Source organism: Delphinapterus leucas, chromosome 6 (genome assembly GCF_059928025.1).
Source record: "Delphinapterus leucas isolate spDelLeu-1000000601 "Yukka" chromosome 6, BTC_Dleu_Yukka2, whole genome shotgun sequence".
Taxonomy (NCBI): Eukaryota; Metazoa; Chordata; class Mammalia; order Artiodactyla; family Monodontidae; genus Delphinapterus; species Delphinapterus leucas.
Window position 1 is genome coordinate 96,918,934 of NC_143134.1, and position 24,546 is coordinate 96,943,479.

Below are 24,546 nucleotides of genomic sequence, written 5' to 3' on the forward strand. Positions count from 1 at the left end.
AGAAGAAGAAGAAGGAGGAGGAGGAGGAGGAGGAGGAGAAGGAGAAGAAGAAGAAAAAGAAGGAAGGGGAGGGGGAGGGGGAGGAGGAGGGGGAGGGGGAGGGGAGGGGAGGAGGAGAAGGAGGAGGAGAAGGGAAGAAGAAAATTAAAACTGTAAAACAACACTAAAAATCAATACCAGTATCCTCAAACAAGCATTTGAGGAAAACACCTGAATCAGAAATTCAAAAATTAAAAAGAAATTGTTCAACTAATGTATCAGGAAAAAATGAAAAGAAAATTGGTTGAACTCAGAAAATAATAAGTAAAAGACAAAGCCATCTTAAAGACTAAATAGAAGACTAAAATAAAGGTAGCCAAGGTAAAATAGATTAGAATGAAATTTAATAAGGGCACTGAAGAAAGGGAAGCACTCAACAAAATGAAAATAAGATCAAGAAAATCTATCCAATGAAACAGAGGCAAAGAAGAAATACTGTTATTTTTACAAATAAATAAAATTTGAGTCTCTAAAAAAGAAATAAAACAATAAAATATAATTAATATTTAAAACTTAAGTCTAGAAAAACTTTTTGTAAATAAAGTACTGAAAGTGTCTACCAGGTGCTGGGAAAAAATAAGCTCAGCATAATCAACTCTGATAGGTATCTCAGTAAAGCTACTGGAGTTTAAAATACAAAATATTTATAACAAAATGGTTAACATCTTATAAGGGCAAACGAATTAGTCCAACATTAGATTTCTGAAAAAGATCAGACAGTGGAGTTGCATTTTCAAAACACTCAAGAAAGAAAATGCATACCAAGTAATTTATATCTAGTCAAGCTGTCCTTCAAATATCCATGATATTGAAAATGGTTTTAAACACGTAAGACCCAAGGAATGCTGTATGCATAATCCCCTTTTAGAGTTGATGAGAGGATAATCTCTATTGAAACAAAAGATGAATGGGGAAACTTGGGCAAAAGGATAAGCAGTGAGCATTTAAAATATTTAATTATAAGTCTAAGAATAAAATATAGGTGAGAATGAAGATGCCAGAATAGTATATGTTCTGAAAAAGTGAAAAATTATACAACCAGAAAAGCTAAGAGGGAACATATGCCTTTGACAATAATAAGTTAACTACAGCCATGCTTGCAGTCTCACCATGAACTTTTTAGAAAATTGGACAAAGTAGATGAAAAAACGGTTTTTAGATACTGAACAAGCAAGGCAGGACAGTGACCTCTGGAAGAAGAGACTAGAATTAAAGCCAATTTAGTATTATTTTTTAGACTGGTTTATGGAGGAGGATCCCAAACAGATCACAGTGGTCTCACTAAATTGAGCAAAGTCAGAAAAGAGTTAAAGGGGCTGAAGCAGCTGCTTTACAGGGCAGAGTTCTGGAGATTAAAAATATAAGCAAAGAAATAGCTCCAGGTACCATCAGAGGGGTTCCATCAAATTGGCTGCTGAACACTAAAGCACACATGCAGAACAGTGAAATAACATGAGTTCAGGCAAAGAAGAACCAATGGGAGGCTATAAACCAAACCATTCCCAAAGCTCACAAAGGTTTGAGAGACATCTGAGTCCCAAGCAACAAGAGTAAAATATCTTCATTGAACATCCAGAGCATTTAGAGACCTGTGAATTGTTAGCTAGCAGTAGGGCTAAACTAACTCTAGGACAGGGATTCTCAAGTGCAGGACAATTGACACTTTGGGCTGAATAATTCTTTGCTACGGAGGTATGTCCTGTGCATTGTAGGGTGTTTAGCAACATCCCTGGTTTCAACCCAATTAATTTCAGTAGCAGTGCTCCTCCCACCGCAGGTTGTGACCACCAAAACTTTATCCAGACATTGCTTAATGTCCCCTCAGAGGCAAAATTATTAACAGCTCCAAAGTAAATCACATCCATTGATCTAGGGTAAACGCAAATCTAGATATACCCTCATAAAGCTTAAAAACTTGTCTCAAAGGTGTCAAGGTAATCTGCAAGTAACTGCCTGCCAGAATACATGCAACACACTTTAATAGGAGACCCCCAAATCCAGCACTCAATGAGATTAAGTTCAAAATGACTAGCATACAAGCCAAAATAACAAAAAAAAAAGCAAAACGTCAGGACAATCTGGCCCATAACCAGGAAAAAATAAAAGCCATTCATTCAAAAGAAACAGTTTGAGAAATGATAGAAATGATGAAATTAGTAGATGAATTATTACAAATTACCCACAATTTAGAGAAAAGGAAGAACATAATGAAGATAAAAGTTATTTTTAAAATATAACTTCTGGAACTAGAATATGCAATTTGTAAAACAGAAGTATTACTATATAGGATGAATGGCATATTATAGAGTGCAGATGAAAATATAAGTGAACTTGAAGACATAGCAATGAACTATTCAAAATGAAGCATAAAGGGAAAAGAAAACTGAAAAAAAATAATGAACAGAGCTTCTGTGACACATGGGAAATATCAAGCAATTCAACATACATAGAATTGGCATCTCAGTAGCTGAGAAGAGAGAGTAGGAGAACTCAAAGAATGGAAAGAAATAATGGCCAAATTTTTTCCAAATTCAAAGAAACCCACAGATACAAGAAGTTCACAAAACTGCAAATAATATAAACACCACACACAGAAAAAACACACACAGGCAAATACACACATACGAATAGCTATATCACATCCCAGTTAAATTGGTGAAAATCAGTACTAAAAAGAAAATCTTTAAAATAGCCAAATAAGGGAAACATTATATCTAGAGGATTAAAGATAATATTGATGGCATACATCATGGTAGAAGTAATGCAACCCACAAGAAATGCAACAATGTCTTTAAGGTGCTGAAAGAAAAATAAATCTCTTAACCAATTTCTATGTATAGCAAAAATATTCTTTAAAAAATGAAAGTAAAATAAGGAATTTTTTTGGACAAAAGCTGAAAGGAATTACCAAAAGTAGAACTACACGTAACAAAATAGTTTTTCCAGTGGACAGAAAATGACATCATATGAAAACATAAATCAGCACAAGAGAATGGAGAGTGTTGAAAATGGTAAATATGTGAGTAAACAAAATAGAATTTTTTTCTCATGGTTTTATATTTCTTTAAAATATATATGGAATCTAAAAAAAAAAAAAGGTTCTGAAGAACCTAGGGGCAGGACAGGAATAAAGATGCAGACTACAGAATGGACTTGAGGACACGGGGAGGGGGAAGGGTAAGCTGGGACGAAGTGAGAGAGTCGTATTGACATATATATACTACCAAATGTAAAATAGCTAGCTAGTGGGAAGCAGCTGCATCACACAGGGAGATCAGCTCAGTGCTTTGTGACCACCTAGAGGGGTGAGATAGGGAGGGTGGGAGAGAGATGCAAGAGGGAGGAGATAGGGGGATATATATATGTATATATGTGTGTGTATATATATATATGCATATATGTGTGTGTGTATATATATATATATATATATATAGCTGATTCACTTTGTTATACAGCAGAAACTAACACAAATTGTAAAGCAATTATACTCCAATAAAGATGTTAAAAAAAATAAAAATAATTGACTATTTAAAGCAGAAGTGTTGAGTTTAGCTCAGCTACTCCATTGTTTGCTGCCTTGGTTTCCATTTTGCTTGGCCAAGTAGCCTGCAGGGACATTAAACTGACACTAGCCCCCTTTCATTCAAATGCATGCCCTAGGTAACAGCCTGCAGCATCACAAACAAATGTAAGTTCCTGTTATAACTTCCCTAACAGCCCTTGTGATTAATAGTCTCCCCTCTCTCCCAGCGCTTTCCCTTTGAATGACCCTTAGATAAGACCCTCCTGGGCCTTACCAAAACCCAGCTCTTTGTTTGAATTGACCAATCCAGCCTTAGCCTGGGAACCCCAAAAGACTTCACCCATGGACCCTAATAAACACATGGGCCTGGGTCCTATCTCTTTCTCTACACTCTGCCTTGACCTCCGTATGTGGCTCCTCAAGGCATACTGAGCAAGACATCCAGGACCTGTGAGTAGTAAAATTCTCTGTTTCCATTTCTCTTGTGGTCTTTTGTTGAACCATGGCTCACCATCTGGCACTCTGTGTTCCACTTAACAAGTGTTAATTTGACACATTCATAACAAAAGCGATAACTAAGAATTGTGGGGTCTAAATACAGAGAGAGAAGTAAAAATATGACAAAAATAGCACCAAAATTGAGAGGGGAAATGACAGTATACCATTTTAACCTTCAAACATTATACATGAAATGGTAAAAAAAAAAAATTATTAGACCATAGAGTGTCATAAATTTAAAATGTAAACTTCAGCCTCTAGAGCAACCAACAAAAACTATAAATTGAGAGGCATAGGTAATAAGGTAACAATAAAAATAAAATGGAATCCTACAAAAATATAAAAATGATCCAAAACAATGTAGGAAAAAGAGCAAGAAGGAAACAAAGAAAATGAGATAGAAATGTGGTAGACCAATTCCACGTATAACTAAATTATAATAAATAATAAGTACACTTAATTTAAATATTCTAAACATAGCAATTAAATGACAGTGATTGTCATACTGGAGTAAAAAACTGTCCCCCAAAACCCACTTTCACATAGAGATGCAGATAGATTAAAACTATAAAGATGGAAAAAGATATAACATGCTTACATCTTTTCTGAAAAAGTATTTCAGCTTTATTTTGAAAGATGTTTTTACCGAATATTGAATTCTGGTTTACAGACTTTTTTTCCTTTTACCACTCTAAAGATATCATTCTGTTGATTTCTGATTTGCATAAATTATGACAGGACGTCTGCATTATTTTTTTATTTTTATTCCCCTATACTTATTGTGTGTTTTTCCCCCTGGCTGCTTTACATTTTTTTGAGTAACACTGGTTTTCAGCAATGTGATGATGTTTTTTGTTAAGATTTTCTTCACATATTCCTGCTTTGTCATCCTGAGGTTCTTGGGTCTTTGGATTTATAGTTTCCATAAAGTTTGGGAAATGTTCAGTCATTATCTCTTCAAATAGTTTTTCTGTTCTCCTCTTTCTTTCTTCTCCCTCTGAGACTTAAAAATACATGTATGTTAGATTGTCTGATATTTTCCACAGGTTACTGAGTCTCTGTTCACCTTGTATTAAGTCCTTTCAGTTTTTGTGGTTCATTTAGGATATTTTCTATGGCTATGTCTTCAGGCTCACTGATCATTTCTTCTGCAGCTTCTGCTCTATTAACCCCACCCACTAAAAATTTAAGGCACTATTTGTTTTACCTCTTGAAATGGTGCTTGGTCTTTTTTTTTTTTTCATTTTCCTCCACATTATATTCCTGTTTTCCTTTAAATCTAGCACATTTATTATATTTATGATAGCCCACTTAAGTTCCTTGTCCTCTAATTCCATTATCTCTACCATTTCTCGGTCTCTTTCTATTGATTGAATTTTTTCTAGGTTATGTTAGCTAGCTTCTTTGCATAACTTGAATTTTTTATTGGATGCCAGATATTGTGCAATTGACTTTGTTGAGTGCTGGGTTTTGTCATATTCCTTTAAAGGATGTTAGAATGTTTTACTTTGTTCTGGTAGCCAGTTAAGTTACTTGTAGATTAGCTTCATCTTTTCTAGACTTTTAAAAACAGTTTTAAAGACAAATCTAAAATAGCCCTTATTATAAGGATACTTTAGCCCCACAAGATGTTACCCCTGTGGCACTCCATTGAACATGCCATACCCCAAAGGCATGGTCTCTACTATGACTGGAAAGAAATAAAATGGTCCCCAGGCCTATGTGATCTCTGGTAATTTCTTGGCTTATATTCACTGGTGATTTTTATTTCCTCAGCACTCTTTTTCCCTGCAAGTATCTCACTGCTAGAGGTAGAAGATACAGATATAAAAAAGGGAAGACAGAGTCCAACTACTAGTGTTGCATTGAATTTGAGGTATCAGTATGAATTCATGGTTTTATATAGCAATATATAGTAAACACGTTAGGCTTTGGAGGCCATATTGTCCCTGTCACAACTCCTCAACTCTGCCATTGTAGCATGAAAGCAGTGATAGACACTATGTAAATAAATGAGCATGCTATGTTCAATTCAAACTTTATTTATGACTACTGAGAAGGAGAAGAGAAACTTAGCATTTACCAGGGAACAGGCTCAAGTAAGGGTGCAAATATAAAGGGGTATATATTCATCAGGGTTCTGCAGAGAAACAAAACCAAAAGGATGTGTATAGATAGATAGATAGATAGATAGATAGATAGAGAGATAGATAGATAAAGAGAGTCAGTGAAAGTAAGAGGGGGTGGTAGGGAGAGGGAGAGATGGATTTTAAGGAATTGGCTCATGCGATTGTCAGGGCTGGCAATTCTAAAATCTACAGGGAAGGCTGGCAGGCTGGAAATTCTGGCAAGAGTCAACCTTGCAGTCTTAAGTCTGAAGACAGTCTGGAGGCAGAATTCCTTCCATTTCTGAGGACTTCAGTCTTCTCTTAAGGCTGTCAACTGACTCTATGAGGTCCACCCACATTACGGAGGGTGATCTGTTCTACTCAAAGTCTACTGATTTATATGTCAATCACATCTAAAAACTACCTTCACAGCAACATCTAGACTGATGTTTGATGTACAATGGGGTACCATAGCCTAGCAAAACTGACACATAAAATTAACCATCACAGGGTAGCAAAAGGGGAGTTTCCTGGTAGTTATGGAACAGGTATATATTTCGATTATGGTGATGGTTGCAAGAACTTGTACATAGGATAAAATTGCATAGAACTACACACACACACACACATATGAATACATGGAAAATGGTGAAAACTGAATATGTTTTGTAATATAGTTAAAAGTATTGAACCAATGTCAATTTTGTGGTTTTGATATTGTACTTCTATAATATAAGGTATCAAAATTGGGGGAAGTGGAGTGAAGGGAACATGATACTCTATATACTATTTTTGTAATTTTCTATGGGTCTATAATTATCACCAAATAAAAGGTCTTTAAAAATTTTATGGACATTCAAGTTTGATATTCCAATAATTTTCAGGTACCATTAAGTATTATTTTTCTTTTAATTTTTTCAACAGTTTAAAAATGTAGACATCATTCCTAGCTCATGGACCACACAAATATAGGTAGCAAGCCAAGGCCCAGGGTCATTTTTTGCTGACTGCTAAATTAAATAGTATTGTTTCTTCATGTCAATAATTATATTCTGTTTATGGTAAAAAAGAAAAAAGTCTTTGCTTTTAAGAAAGACAGAGTGAAATATTTAGGGGTAAAGAGATATAATATCTGTACCTTACTGTCAAACAGCTCTCTCTCTACATATATATTAATATACTTACAAATATATATAAAGAAATGATAAGGCAAATGTGGTAAGATATAATATCTGAAGATTCTGGGTTAAGGCTTAAAGAAAATTCTTTCTATGATTCTTGCAACTTTTCTATAAGTCTGAACTTATTTCAAAATAAAAATTATTTACACACACATATATATCCAATACTTGCTTAAAAATCTGGAAAAAGGGAGTGAGTAGGTATAGATATCGGTGAAACAATGAGCTAGCAATTCTTAAAACTGAGTGGTTGGTATATGAGGTTTCATTATATAGCTTTCTTCTTATGGTTATTTGAAATTTTCCAAAATTAAAAGTTTATATATGTATACACACACATGCACACACAGACGAGAGCTGCAAAAGTTTGAGGAAACATGTACAGTGACACTGACAGCAGGTAATATGAATTGGGGGAGGGACATATAATTTAATAAGAGAAATTAAAAAATCATATCACCTGCTATAGTAAATTCATTTTCTATGTAGTAAATTTATTCTGTGAAACCTAATGAGTTCTACACACATTAAAAAAACTTTCAAAATAGCAACTTCAAATGTACCACAGTGCACCAAAATAAGTCAACATTAAAATGATTAATTTTAAACTCCAAATTAATAAGATAAATAATAAAAATGTTAATGGTGGTCACCTGTAGGAGGTAGCAACAGTGGTAACAATATTTTCTTCTTCATAGTCTTCCACAGTTTTTTGAATTTCTAAAATATCTATTATTTATCACAAAATAATACATGTAACAATCTTTTTGAGATTTCTCAATTTCTTGGGAGGGCAGATTAGTTTTAAAACTGTTAATTTTCTGGGCATTCATCAACATGAGCAGAACTTGTCAAAATAGAAGTAACATAGTGCCAACTTTTTATATAGCAACAGAAAGAATAATTTTAATCAATTTCTGTAAATAAAGCATTCAGTTTGATATAAACATGCATATGAGATGCTAGCACCCTTTGCTTTGCGGGGGGAAAAAATTAAGGTGTTAATGAATTGGCTGGGACCATGGTTCTAGAAGTAGAACCATGAACATACAGACATGTGCTAAAACCTTGGTAGCATAGGTCAAAGTTTGAAAAGAATCAAACTTGGATCAGACTGAAATGTAGGGCTCATCCCAGTGAGTAAGGAGAAGTTAAAAAGCCTCACCTAAAGGGTTTGGTACATGCCTGTCTACATAGAACCAAAAGCAGCACCCACTGTGATACAAGCCAGAGGAGAGGACCCACAGTTAGAGGTTTGCTGCAGTGACAACACTCCGACCCAGGTGAGACAGAAGACAGGCAGCAGGATTTTAGTGACCAGATCACATAGATCAAAAACATGGATTTACCCAAGGATGTAGATTGGCAAGGAGTACAGTTCTCAGGTAGGAGGTCTGGGGTCATACTATGGCTCCAAAACCAACAGGGAAGAGAAAATTTAGGTAGTAGCATAAGGCTGAAATCAGCTGTCACAATGGCTGGTGATATGGACCAATGATATGCTGTGCTCAGCCATGGAAAAATAATCTACACAAAGTGAAAAAAAAACAAACCAACCATCCAAAAAGCCTATAATAGGTTTACTGAGGAGTTTCAACTCACTGGAGTATAAAATGAAATGAATTTCTCTCCCCAGTCACAAATTTCAGATTTTCAGAGTCAAAAGAAATATTTCAGGCAAACTAAAAACCTTCTGGTTATTTTCAGCCCTAAGACACCCATCCCCCAGCCCTCTTCTAGAGCAGCTCTTCTGCTAGTCTACAGCCTAGAGAGAAAAAGCTCAGCAAGCCTCCATTCATCAAGCCAGATGTCAGTTCTTCTTTGTAGACACCCAAAACCTCAACAGGTTTTGCAGCACTACCTTACTTGTCTTGGATAAGAACAGTCTTCCTACTCTTTCATAGGAACAGTAGTGAAACACTTCCCACCATTCACTGAGCACTTCCCATGATGTACAAATCTCCTTTGATTCTACCTTCCCCCTTCTTGATGTTTACTTTATATAGATATGTGGGGAGAGGAGGCAAGGAAGAGTGGTGGTTGATACCAGTAGGAAGACAATGGAGAGATGCCTGACTCTAACAATTGGTAGCTTAAAAAATAAAAAGTGCTACTTGGTGTCATTTTATCTTCAGTTTGGAGTCTCCACTTCAATACTTAAATTCTGGGTCAACAGAAAAAGTCAAACAACATCCTCTACAAAGGGAATTAATATGAATTGGCACTATGCCTAGTGTTTTGTACAACTTACTCAGTCTTTACAATAACACTGAGAGCAGTGTTTAATTACTCTCTTTTTTCAAATACGAGAACTACATTTTAGAAAAAGTGAATAACTTTCCCAATATTAAGTGGTTTGTGATGGAACAGAATTTATACTCCTACCTCACTATTTCTGAAGAGTATGTGTGATATTTTCCACTGTGTTGCCAGACAGTACACCAAAAACACTCATTTCAGATATCACCAGGGATAAGATTCTAAAGTGACTGCCTCTGTGAAATATGGATCAGAATCTATTGGAATCTGAGTCTGTAGCAGACTACTGTTCTCAGGGATTGTAGCTGAGATAGTGGAAACAAAGAATAAAAATCTCTATATATAAATTTGCTTTCCCCAAAGAAGGTTGTCAATGATTGCCCAATGATGCCATGTCTAGTCTTTATATACTACACACCCACATTTCCCCTTGGTCTTATTGGTTCACAGATTTCTGACTCAGCAAATATTTACAGCAGCTTTTACATCCTTGTCTCTCAAGCTATAGACTATAGGATTTAGCATTGGGGTCACTACCCCATAAAACATGGAAACAAGTCCTTCTCTAGCTTGCAAATTGTCTTGTCCAAGGAAGTCTTGAGACTTCGGTTTGGCATACATAAAGAAGATGGTACCATAAAACATAATTATCACCATCAAATGCACTGAACAGGTGGAAAAGGCCTTGCATCTCCCTGTGGCTGAGTTCATTCTCAAGATGGTGTAGAGGATGAACATATAGGAGAAAATAAATGGCCAGCAGGGGAAGAACCAGGAAAGCCATATTTGACACTGCTAGGGTAACAATATTGAGGGATATATCAGCATAAGCTAGCTTGAGAACAGCCAGTATCTCACATAAGAAATGACTGATAATATTATTACATAATATTATTACCACAGAAAGGCAATCTCATGGCAAGAGATGTTTGCACAATTGAGTTGATTCTGCCAGACAGCCATGACACAGAAGCCATCAGTACATACACCACCTTGCTCATGATGACGGAGTATCTCAGAGGGTTACAGATGGCCACGTAGCAGTCAAAAGCCATCATGCCAAGGAAGAAACACTCTGCTGACCCCATTGCAAATCCTAAGAACATTTGCACTGCACATCCAGAGAAGGAAATATTCCTTTTCTTTGAGATTAAGCTCACCAAAGTTGAGGGAACAGAGGAGGATGTATAGCAGATATCCAGAAAAGAGAGGTTGTGCAGGAAGAAGTACATGAGAGTGTGAAGACGGGAATCAGATGCTTGCTATGATCAGAACATGATTGCTAATTAGAATCAGTAGGTACATAACTAGAATTAGAGCAAAGAAAATAATTTCAAGTTCGGGGTAACCAGAGAGTCCCAGAAGAATGAATTCTTTCACAAATGTCTTATTTATTCTATCCATGTCCCAGCTTTCAGGATGTCAAAGGAATACCTACATAAAACATTTTCACTGCCAAATAACAACAAATGTAACAAATGTCTTGGATAGGCATTATTCTAGAGTGAAATAGAAAGAATGTTTTCTTTGAAGCTCTGCCATTCAGTTATCTTCAAGAATGTCTGAGCCTAGAATACAATGATACTGGGAAATTGAGATTTCATTGCCCTGTGTCTAATGTTTGAAGATCTACCTAGGATCAGACGCAAATTCAGAAGCAACCTTCCCCACTGTTGAAGACACCCTAAGTTGAGTTTTTTAAAAGCCTTAGAATATTTCAGATGACAAACCTGCCTTCATTTTAGTCAGGCTCAGTGACAGAGTGGTGGGGAAGGCAAAAGACAACTCAACCAGGACTGGAATTTTGATTCAGTGTTTAACAGAAATTTTGAAAATTTTAAAGCAAGTTCGATTTTATGCATTTTTGTTTGTCTGCCTGACACCCTGGATCTCCATCCAGTCTGTTAAATTGCGTATTTTTATAGGGCAGACATTTTATCATAGTAAACTGAACCACATACACAGCAATTTAACATTTGTTCAAAGGTCTAGTTTGTTGATCTCGTAGTCTTTCCCATTACAAGACCAGTGTGTAAACTAACTCTGCAAGTATACAGTGGAGATCTTTGAAGAAAAATAGTCTCTCTTCTTTTGTTTTATTCTGTGGCTTCAAAGTTATTCTTCGTAATTTATTTATTTAAGTGAACCTGAGAAAACAGTAATAATGCTTAAATATATATCTGTGTATGTGTGTGTAGCACTTTATACTTTACCAAAAAAATGAATCTTCTCTTTATCTCTATTTTTTTTTCAAGTGTGAAAGACGGAATATGGCCAAAGTAATCCAGCCTATAAGTAAACAGTGGAGCTTGAAGCTCAGATCTTTGCCAATGAAGTCTAGAGCTCTTTGGGCTACAACACCAAAAGTTATTATACCATGTTTTCCCACCAAGAACTACCCAGAATTTTTGGCCTTGGTGGATTTATGAAGAATCAACTATTTCAGTCTTTCAAATTCTTCATATGTATATAAATTTCCTGGGTATCTTGTTAAAATGTAGATTTTCTTTTACTAAGTCTGGTGCAGGCCCTGTGACTCTGCATTTCTAATAAACTCACAAAGTATGCTGAATAACATATCACAGCTGTATTTGGTAATAAAAAATTAGTAACTGTACTGCCTCATGCTGTTCATATTTTAAATCCATATTTAATAATAGTTTTAATTATGGAATGAAAAGGTATAGTGTCATGATATTCAAGGCTTACATTATACTGATAAATTATTTCCACCTCCTAGAAGAACCTGTTAATTTCTTCTTAGTATTTATGCCAGCATTCTGAATTAAGTTCAGGTTCAACAACGTCAGATTCCGTAGATGTGAAAGAGTAAATATTTGTTATGCAACAGTTGTAATTGTTCCCCCGTTCCCAAAGCAATTTAAAGTTGGAATGAGAGATCTGTGGAATGGAAAAACTTTTTATGCATCAGGGACAGTGCCCCACATACACAATTAAGAGTGGTGTTGGGAATATAATGTGACTGAACTAAAGCGCAAAAATGAAATAACATTCTCCCACCCATGCAACTTTTGGAAACAGGGGCAAATGTTCACCAGACTAACTTTATGAAATGTGAGACCTTTTTAGTTTAAAATATATTTACAAAGTGAAGTTAATTCAAAGTAAGTTCTTAATTGAAATGATAATTACCAAAATGAAATGCTAGACTTAAAAATGATCTAGATATTATGAATGAAATAAAATAGACATTTTCTGTGAATTAATTGCATTGTCATTAAATTTTTTTTACTTATCTTCATTCTTTTAGATAAGCTAATTTCATACAGATATTAATACCAACCTTTTTTGAAAGGAAAAGACAGACAGATAAGAAATAAAATAAATAAATTTATAGGATAAAAGTGAATTCATATGTTCGAGGCCAGAAAGAAGTTTTAAAAGTCCTGAGTGGATAGTTTGGGGCACAAATTCAGATACACAGATAGCACATTGTTGTATTAAAGTGTTTCAGAAAGTCTATTAAGCTACATTATAGATATTAACACTTAGATTCTGACTTTAACTTTCCAATAGATGTTACATTTCACTGTAAAATATTTGGATTCTGGAGGATTGTTTTTAGAAGGCAGGCCCATGCTCAAGTAGGAGACTTGCTGCTGGTGGACTGTGGTGCCAGCTACTGACCCAGAAACAGCCCTGTGCCCTTCTGGACTTGGCTATAGCCTTATTGGTCTTGAACTAGCCACCAGCACCATCTGCCAAGGCACCCAGAAGGAATCACACCACTCCAAGCCCCAGGTAACAGGGCTCGCCCACCTTAATCCCGGCTGTGGACCCTTAGGTGACCCATGACCTGACTCCAGATGCTCTTGGCCAATAGTCCTGGACATCCAGGGACCAGGTAGGAGGTATGCCCATTTGTACCCCACTGCAAGCCCTCCAACTTCCGTCTGACTGCAGATCCTTAACCAGCCCTGTAATTCTGTTCCAGTCTCTTGCAGCTTCAGGCTGGGAACTCCCTGCCCACCCAGGAACCTGCCTGAAGACATGCTCATCCGAGCTCCTGGAGGTACCTGCCAACCTCAGTCTGACTACAGGTCTTGAAGCAGTCCTGTAACCCAGCTCCAACCCTTCACAGTCATAATCAGAGAGTATTCCTGCTCACCCAGGTACCTGCCAAGGGACACATGTACCTGTGTCTCTGGAGGTAGGCACTTGACATTGATCCAACTGCAGATGTTGAAAGGGCACTATAAACTGGCTTCCACTTCTCACAGCTATGGTCTGGAAGCAGTCCCCCATCCAGGGACTAACCCAGTGATCTAATGGGAGACCCCCAAGGACCTACAGAGAACTACATGCATCCATGAACCTTATAATAGGTCAGCTGTCTTCAAACAATGAAGCTAACCCTTGACCTAGCACCAGAAATATTGACAAAGGTCCTGGAGGCAATTACAACCACCCAGAGACATAAAAGTATATGAAATATAACCCTCACTGATAAGTTAAATATAAATACTAACAAAGACTATTGTATACTGTAATGGTGGCATGTAAATCACTTTTAATACTAGTATATAAATTAAAAGACAGAACTAGTAAGAATAAGTAATACCACAGAAATTTGCTAATAGAAACAAGTAAAACCTGACATCAATTACATAAAGTGGGGGAAGGGAGGGTAAAGTGTAAAATTTCTGTATTTGATTGTGGTAAGTTAATCTGAACAGACCAACAATGAGTAAGGAGAGTAAAACAGTAATCAAAAACCTCCCAACAGTCTGCCTGCCGATGCCGGGGGCGCGGGTTCGTGCCCCGGTCCGGGAGGATCCCGCGTGCCGCGCAGCAGCTGGGCCCATGGGCCATGGCCGCTGGGCCTGCGCGTCTGGAGCCTGTGCTCCGTGGCGGGAAGGGCCACAGCAGTAGGAGGCCCGTGTACTGCAAAAAAAAAAAAAAAAAAAAACCTCCCAACAAAGAAGACTCTAGACCAGATGGCTTCAGTAGTGAATTCTACCAAAATTTTAAAAAAGAATTAATGCCAGTCCCTCTCAAACTCTTCCGAAAAATTGAAGAAGAGGAAACATTTCCAAGCTCATTTTAAAAGGATAGCATGACCCTGATACCAAAGCCAGATAAGGACACTATAAGAAAACTACAGAGGCTTCCCTGGGGGCACAGTGGTTGAGAGTCCGCCTGCCGATGCAGGGGACACGGGTTTGTGCCCCGGTCTGGGGAAGATCCCACATGCAGCAGAGCGGCTAGGCCCGTGAGCCATGGCCGATAAGCCTGCACGTCCGGAGCCTGTGCTCCGCAACAGGAGAAGCCACAACAGTGAGAGGCCCGCATACCGCAAAAAAAAAAAAAAAGAAAAAAGAAAACTACAGACCAATACCCCCGATGAATATAGATGCAAAAGTCCTCAACAAAATATTAGCAAACTGAATTCAACAGCACATTAAAAGGCTCATACACCATGATCAAGTGGGATTTATCCCTGGGATGCAAGGATGGTTCAACACACACAAATCAATAAATGTGAAACTCCACATTAACAGAATGAAGGATAAAAACTCCACTGTCAACTTAACAGAGGCATCAAAAGCATTTGAAAAATTCAGTACCCTTTCACGATTAAAAAACTTCTCAATTAATGAGGTATAAAAAGAAGGAAACTCAATGTAATAAAGGGATATATGATAAACCCATAGCTAACATTATACTCAACAATGAAAAACTAAAAGCTTTTCCTCTGAGATCAGGAATAAGACAAGGGTGCCCACTCTTGTCACTTGTATTCAACATAGTATCAGAAGTCCTAGCCAGACCAATTAGGCAAGAAAAAGAAATAAAATGCTTCTTCTCCAGGGGAGAGGAAGAAGTTAAATTATCCCTGTTTGCAGATAACACGTTCTTATATATAGAAAACCTTAAAGGCTCCACCAAAAACTGTTATAATTAATATATTAATTCAGCCATGTTTCAGGAAAAATCAATTGAATATCTGTACACTTACAAGGAACTATCAGAAACAGAAATTAAGAGTATAGTCTCATTTATAATAGCATCAAAAACAATAAAATACTTTGGAATAAATTTAACCAAGGAGGTGAAAGATCTGTACCCTGGAAACTATGAGACACTGATGAAAGGAATTGGAAAAATAAATGGGAAAATATCCCATATTCATGGACTGGAAGAATTAATATTGTTAAAAATGTCCATACTACCCACAGCAATCTACAGATTCAATGTAACCTCTATAAAAGTTCCAATGGTTTTCTCACAGGAACAGAAAAATCAATCCAAAATTCATAGAAACCTCAAAGGACCCTGAGTAGCCAAAGCAATCTTGAGAAGGAAGAACAAAGCTGGAGGCATCACATTCCTGATTTCAAACTATATAACAAAGCTTTAGTAATCAAAACAGTATTGTAATGGCATAAAAACAGACACACAGACAACGAAACAGAATAAGTCCAGAAATAAACCCAACTATATACAGTCAACTAATATTTGACAAGGACAACAAGAATACTGCTTGAGGAAAGGATAGTCTCTTCAATAAATGGTGCTGGGAAAACTGAATATCCACATGCAAATAATAAAACTGAGCCATTATCTTACCCCATACATAAAAAATAACTTGAAATGGATTAGAGACTTATATTTAAGATCTGAAACCATAAAACTCCTAAAGGAAAACTTAGGAAAAATTCTTCTTGACAATGGTCTTTACAATGAGTTTTTGTATGTGAACCAAAAGCACAAGCAACAAAAGCAAAAAATAAATAAATGGGACTAAATCAAACTAAAAATCTCTTCAGAGCAAAGAAAACTATCAATAAAATGAAAAGGCAACCTATGGAAAGGGAGAAAATACTTTCAAGCCATATATCTGGTAAGGGGTTAATATCTAAAATATATAAGAAATGCATACAACTGAATAACAAAAAAAATTAATTTAAAAAATGGGAAAAGGAACTGAATAGACATTATTCCAAGGAAGATATGCAAGTGGCCAACAAATACATGAAAAGGTGCTTAACATGATTAATCATCAGGGAAATACAAATCAAAACCACAATAGCTCCTCATATCTGTTATAAAGCTATTACCAAAAACACAAGTGATAACAAGCATTGGAGAGGATGTGGAGAAAAGGGAATCCTTGTACACTGCTAGTAGGAATATAAATTGGTACATCCGTTAAGGTAAATGATACGTATGTTCCTCAAAAACTTAAAATTAGGACTACCTCATGATTTGGCAATCCCACTTCTGGGTATTTACCCAAAGGAAATAAAATCAGTATTTTGAAGAGATATCTGCACCTCCATATTCATTACAGCATTATTCACCATTGGAAAGATATGGAAAACAATCTAAGTGTCTATTGATTGATGAATGGATGACGAAATATGATATATATGTACATATATATACATATGTATATATAAAAACACATATACAATGGAATATTATGCATCCATATAAAAGAAGGAAATCATGCCATTTATGATAGCATGGATGAATCTGGAGACACTCTAAGTGAAATAAATCAGTCACAGAAAGACAAACACTGTATGATTTCACCTACATGTGGAATCTTAAAAAAAAAAAAAGAACTGATAGAAATCTAAAAAAAAAATAGAACTGATAAGATCAGGGAGTAGAATGTTGGTTGCCAAAGCTTGGGCAGTGGGGTAAATAGGGAGATGTTGGTCGAAGGGTACAAACTTTCAGGTATTAAGTGAACAAGTTATGGGGGTCTTTTACAGAACGCTGATTACAGTCAGGAATACTCTACTGTATACTTGAACTCTTCTAAGAGAGTAGATCTTAAGTGTTCTCACCACATATACACAAAAAGTAACTATGTGAGGTGGTGGATGTTTAAATTTGCTTGACTGTGGTAATCATTTCACGGTGTAGACATATATCAACTTCATGTTACACACCATAAAAATCATATTGCACAACCTAAATATACATATACATTTTTACTTGTCGATCATATTTCAATAAAGCTGAAAAAAATTTAATAAAGTATTTGGATTATGAGCAATAAAAATTTACTTAAGAAAAAAAGAGCAGTATTTATGCACGTGTACAGACACAAACACACACAACTCTCCACTCACACACACTCACACCACAAACCATACTATGTGTACATTAAATTCAAATGGAAATATGTTAGGGTTTTTTAATAAGGTCACAGAAGTTTAGAGCTGGAAAACTCTGTACAATACTGTTTAGTAAGAATTCCCTTTCTATGAATGAGTAAACTGAGGTAAAAGTGATGAAATAATATTCCAAAGTCACTGTTAGTATTTAATTAGGAAGAATTAAAAATAGTCTTCCTTATTCATCAGAGGACCCAGGTAGTGACAATGACATAATATGAATTTTTACCTATTTTCAGACAGAAGCTAATGGACTAGCAATATGGTCAGAAAATATAGGCCTTACATGACTGGAAGATAAAGCTCTCCTACATGGGGTTGTATGTTACAGGACACTTTATGGACTTGAGGGATAATCAAAGCAGGGCATATCTATGTCTATTACATAGACATAGATATGAATTTTCCTTACGAATTCATAAAAGGACTAGAAATAACAAATGGAAGCCTTTATTCTCTTTTAGGAAGTGGCCTTTTGGGGAACAGGAGATAAGAGGGCATGGAGGCATTCAAGCAATGCCGTAATGCGTGCAAAAAATATGCATCTCACTGATTCCCTCGGGAGCTGGATATGTACCTAACAATTTTTATGCTTGTCAGCAGAAAAGGTTGCTTTTAGTCTCAGTTGCAAGTGGATTACATTGGCCCATTACCCTTCCTTCTGGGTAAATAACAATGAGTCTTGACTAAGAGAGACACACATTTTCTTCTTGTTTGTTCTTGGATTTGCATACCTGGCAAATGATGCAAATACCTCAACCACTACTTAAGGCCTACAGCAAGAAGAATTTGGATGTTGGTCATCTAATTAAGGAAGTCAAAGTGAAATCCAACAAGTCACAGACCATTAGACATCATCTACATCCCCATCCACAAAATGTGGACTAATGAAAACTGAAATGGATAATTTAAACCCTGCTTTTACAAAACTGGAGGGTGATAGGAGACTAAAAAGATGGTTTTCAAGGCTGAATCAATGTGTGTTAAAACATGATATATGTGGACTTAAAGGAAGATCACTATTGGCCATATTGTTGAGATGTGTTGGGGGGAAAATTGTGGGAATGATACAGGCGCTTTATAGAAACTTCTATATTTCTAAAAATTTTCTTTTTCTTTGCCTGATCCTGTTTTAATGGGACATGGATCAGTTGCTGAACATGACACCATGACAACACATCTAGGTACTACTGCCCACACTGCTAAAATAATACAGATCATTCTTTATTTACCCTTTTAAAAATGGGATTAATAGGTTCTGTTTCTCTCTCACCTGGTTAATGAGGCAAGCCAATATGCTTGTATTTATCCAACCCTGTTCTATATAATACACAAGATAAAGGGGGAAATCACTGACCATATTTAAATTGCTGCTAGCTTTATGGATCAGTCCTCTTGCTGAAGCTAACAGTTCTACCCCAAGAGGATAATCTGGGTAAAAATTAATGAAAGGTGGAAAGAAGGGAAAGTGATTGCTGATATAAAGTGAGCCTATGGGAAGCTCTTTGGCATGCTATAGCTAACGTATATTTGGAGATTACTACTATCTATATGATAGCATCCTGGAGAAATAAAACATTTTGGGTTCAAAATATGTACTCAAACTCAATAAGCAGTTAATGGCAATATGTTGGGTATATAAGCCAACATTGACTGAAATATTCTAAGAGACAGTTCCTCAAAATTGGCCTAGCAGGTACAACTGAAATTTCAGAACTCTCCTTTTCAGTCTGAAATTCCTTCCTCCTGCAGGACCATAGCCTATACTGTTATAGGAAGCATTAGCCTTACATGAGTGTACACCGAATCCTCGTGTGTTCTGTAAAATGTCCAACCCTGGGTAAGTGCTGCAGTGTTTAATTTTAAAAACTGGGCTCCCTTGAAATTTAGAAAGTCAGGTAGTATACAGCCTGTATTACCTCATGGCAACAATCCACTGGATCGAGAAATAATGTATTTTACATGGTTCATGCACCCTTTTAGTGGCTTACAGTCATCACCAGCACCATCCTATTGCTAAACTGGAGAGAGCACCATTTACCTTATAGTTTATGCACTCCAGGAGGTGCATTCTTGTAGACTACCATGTGAATAGTGGAACTTGGATTTTTGCCACTTAGTGTATGTCTACACATTACACATATATATCTATAAATATATACTATATATATAGATATTTATAGATAGACAGATAAACTGATGTAATTATGCCTAGGATTTGTTTCAGAATAATCTGGATGAGGGCTTCCCTTGTGGCGCAGGGGTTGAGAGTCCGCCTGCCGATGTAGGGGACACGGGTTCATGCCCCGGTCCGGGAGGATCCCGCGTGCCGCGGAGCCATGGCCACTGAGCCTGCGCGTCCGGAGCCTGTGCTCCGCAACGGGAGAGGCCACAACAGTGAGAGGCCCGCGTACCACAAAAAAAATAAAATAAAAATAAAATAATCTGGATGAGGAAGATACATAATGATGAAAGAAGTCTGACCATGTGTTGGTAATTTTTTAAGCCATGTGAATGGTATATGGAACTCTGTTAAATCACTCTTGCTCTCTGTTAAGTATTTGAAAATAAGTATTTCTAAAAGTAGTTTTTAAAGAAAAAATACATAAGTGTGTGTGTATATATAGATAAATAGAGATATAAATGTATGTATGTATGTATGTAAATAGAGCTGTAAACATATTTGGGAAAACTCCTATGATGGTATTAAGGGTGGGTAGAGGGTAATTTACCTAGAAATTGAAAATGTTCATACCACCTTCTCCATTAACTTCACTTCTTAATATTTATCCTCTGAAACCATAGGTGTCATACACACACACACAAAAAACCCCTTTAACCTCAAGGGTTCATAGCATATTAAGTGATAAATCAAAATACAAACATGTTGAATGTATGACTCCTAGTTACTAGAAGAAATATTTTAAATGGTAGCTTTAGGAGATGACCATAGTGACAATTTTTTAATACTTTTTGATATTTTTAATTAAAAATTTATTTATTAATAAGAAAATAATACACCTAATAATCTATTGGAGATTTCCTGATTTTTCCAGGGAAAGACATTTATTATCAAATCTGTGAATTTTCTGATCATTGATTAACATGAGTACGCTTGTTTATATCAAAGCCCTATTGCATCCACTTTTATATACCTATGGAATATTTTAGCAGGTGAAGAGTTCAACTTGATATAAGCCTGCATATTAGATGTTGACACTCTTGGTATTGCGGGAAAAAATTAAAAATTAAGGTGCTAAGGAGTTGGTTAAAACAATATAAATAATATCTTTATATGCCTAAAACATTGTCATAGAACAAAAGTTAAAGAGAACTAAGCACGGATCAGATACAAATGCAGGGCCTCTAGTGAGAGGGTAGAGGAGAAGCACTAGAAGTTCAAAAGCTGTCAGCCACAGGGTCGGGTACATGCCTTTCTGAACCAAAAGCAACACCAGTATGATCCAACCTAGAGCAGAGAGAACAGCATCTGGAGGTTTTTTGCAGTGACAGCACTCATTCTGGTGGGACAGTGGCAGAAGAGCAGAATTTAGTGACCAGATCATCTAGGCAGAAACCTGGGTCAACCTGAAGGAAGTAGACTGGCAAAGAATGAAGCCTCTGAGTAGGAGATATGGTATCGTGTGGCTCTAAAACAAGTAGGAAAAAGGAAGACTGGGTAGGAAAATGAAGTCAAAACCCAGCTATCACAATGAGCTAAGAGACCATGGGGAAGCTGGATGGTGTGGCCCAAAGACACCCTATGCTAGGCACTGGCCTCCTAGACGAGGACTCTACAGAAAAAGAAAAAAAAACAGATTTACTAAGGAGTTTCAACTCATTAGAGAATGACAAGAACTGATTTAATTTCCCCAGTCATGGATTTTATCACTCCTTCTGAGCCTGTAAGAACATCTCAAGCAGATTTGAAATGGTTTTGTTTATTTTTTGGTTTAGAATACCCACCTTCCTTCCTCCTCTACACTAGCTCCTCTTCTGGTCTGCAGCCTCAAGAGCTCAGCAGGCCTCCACTCATCAAGCCACTCAAGCCAGAAGCCAGACTCTCTTTCTTTGCAAGCACCCAAAACCTTAAGAGCTCTTTTGCAACACCATCTCACTTGGCTTGGATTAGAACAAAAAACGTTCCCATTCTTCCCCAGGGACTGTAGTGCAACGCCTCCCACCAAGCACTGTACACTCCACATAAGGCAGAACACTCCCTTGATTATTTCTTCCCCTGGCCCGAACTTCTCTTTATGTAGATATGGGGGGAGGGGCAAGGAGGGTGTGACTTATATTAACAGAGTGACCTTTAGAGGGAGATATCTAGCTCTCATAAATATTAGCTTGGGGTAAAAGAGGTCCTCAGTAGTAACTTTTAGTCCTCAATTTGGAGCCAGCTTTAATTCTGAAATTTTAGGACACTATGAAGTTGGTGCTATGCCAGGTGCTTTCTCCAACTTATTGAAATTATAATGACACTGGTACCTGGTTTTATCTCTTTCTTTATTACAAGTCTATGATTTACAAAGAAGAGACTGTCCAATGTCATTTAGGTAGTTTGTGGAATTGAAGGTTTTGTACTCTTGCCACTCTGTCTCCAAAGTTATGTGTAACTGTTTTCTACTACATTTCCGTACAGTACACCAGAAACACTCATTTCAGATACCACCTGGGATGAGACTTTAATGAAATTCATTGTACTTGTGAGATCTGAAAACACAGGAAGCTGAGTTTATAGCAAACTGCAGTTCTCAGTAATTCTAGCTGAGTAAGGTAGTGAAGGGAAAAATAAAAATATCTCTGCTTAACCATGTTTTCCTCAAAGCTTCTTAGTGATCTAGCTATAAGTCCATCTTTGTGCCTATTACACAAAGATCTGCATTTTCTGAAATACTTATTGGATAGGTTTTCGGTTTAGCAAGTATTTTACAGCTGCTTTTACATCCTTATTCCTCAAGCTATAGATCATAGGATTTAGCATAGGTGTCACTACACCGTACAACAGGGAAATGAGCTTGTCAGAAGTTTGCAACTTGTTTTCTCCAGGCAGTTCTTGAGACGTGAGTTTGGCATACATAAAGAAGATGGTATCAGAAAATATAATTACCACAGTCAGATATGCTGAACAGGTGGAAAAGGCCTTGCATCTTCCTGTGGCTGAGTTCATTCTCAAGATGGTGTAGAGGCTGAACATGTAGGAGAAAAAAATGATCAGCAATGGAAGAATTAGAAATGCCATATTTGACATTGTCATGGTGATAATACTGAGGGATATATCAGCACAAGCAAGCTTGAGAACAGCTAATATTTCACATGGGAAATTACTGATAACATTATTCTCACAGAAAGGCAATCACATGGCAAGAGATGTTTGCACAACTGAGTTGATTCCACCAGACAGCCATGACACAGAAGCCACCAGTACATACACCACCTTGCTCATGATGACGGGGTATCTCAGAGGGTTACAGACGGCCACGTAGCAGTCAAAAGCCATCATGCCAAGGAGCAACATTCTGTTGACCCCACTGCAAATCCTAAGAACATTTGCACTGCACATCCAGAGAAGGAAATGTTCCTTTTTTTGAGATTAAGCTCATCCAGAAAAGAGAGGTTTCCCAGGAAGAAGTACATTGGGGTATGAAGATGGGTATCAAAGATGCTTGCTATTATCAGAACACCATTGCCAATTAGAATCACTAGATACATAATTAGAATTAGAACAAACTTAACTATATCAATCTTTGGGTATCCAGAAAGACCCAGAAGAAGAAATTCTAGCACAAATGTCTGGTTAATTTTATCCATGTCATCCACTTTCAGTATGTCAAAGGAAGATCTAATATAAAATATATTCACTGCCAAGAAACACATATTACATGTTACATATTACCTGAACAACTGATTTTTTAAGAATGAATTATAAGGAGTGTTTGCTTGAAACTCTGACATCCAGCTATCTTCAACAATGTGTATGACTAGAATACAATAAAACTGGGAAGGATGGAAGTACCTATGCCCATTGCCAATATGTGAAGATCTACCTATGATCAAGCAAACATACAGAAGTAACCTTTCTTGCCGTTGAAGCCTTGTTCCTTGGTTGAGGTTTCTAAAACTCCTGACTAATTAGCAACTATAAGCCTGACTTCATCTGCCCCAGAAAGTAAGCAGTGGAGATGGCAAGAGACTACTCAACAAGGACTGGAAATATGATTCTGCAATTCATGATGGCCAAAACTTCACAGCAACTTTGATGTTTTTGGTGCATATTTTCTTTCTATGCCTGACACTGCATACTTTATATTAGGCACTTTAATTTTTAATAGACATTAATAATAATAAATTGAATAGCATAAACTGAAATTTAACATCTGTTTAAATGTAGATAGTTGTTCTCATTCCAGCTCCTCTTAGTATCTTGTGTGACTGTTCCTGTGACAAGACCATTGCATTGCATGAATGTCAAACACACTCTTTGGGGAGTATTACATAGTCTCTTAACTTATTTTCATTCTGTGGCTTCAGAGTGTATGTTCATAATTTACTCACTTAAGTCAACCTAAGAAAACAGCAAGAAGGTTTAAATATTTTATATAAATAGGTATACACATGTGTATATGTACTACTACTTTATGCTTAACAATATACAATCATTGTTTATATTACTCCCATTTTTTCAAATATTAAAACATGAAATTTTTCCAAGGTTATTTAACCTCATAGTAAACAGTGAAGTAGAGCTCAAAGCTCAGATCAAGTGTAGTTCACAGCATCACTCA

General features: G+C 36.6%; 1 protein-coding gene and 1 pseudogene across 1 annotated transcript; both read right to left on the minus strand.

Moving 5' to 3' along the window:
- Positions 1-342: 342 nt before the first annotated feature.
- Positions 343-11,021, minus strand: LOC149749011 (olfactory receptor 13C4-like; annotated as a pseudogene).
- Positions 11,022-22,658: 11,637 nt separating this feature from the next.
- Positions 22,659-23,638, minus strand: LOC111188023 (olfactory receptor 13C3-like). Its single transcript, XM_022600208.2, is given in 2 exon segments — positions 22,659-23,275; positions 23,278-23,638. Coding segments are annotated over 2 exon segments (978 nt in total).
- Positions 23,639-24,546: the final 908 nt, after the last annotated feature.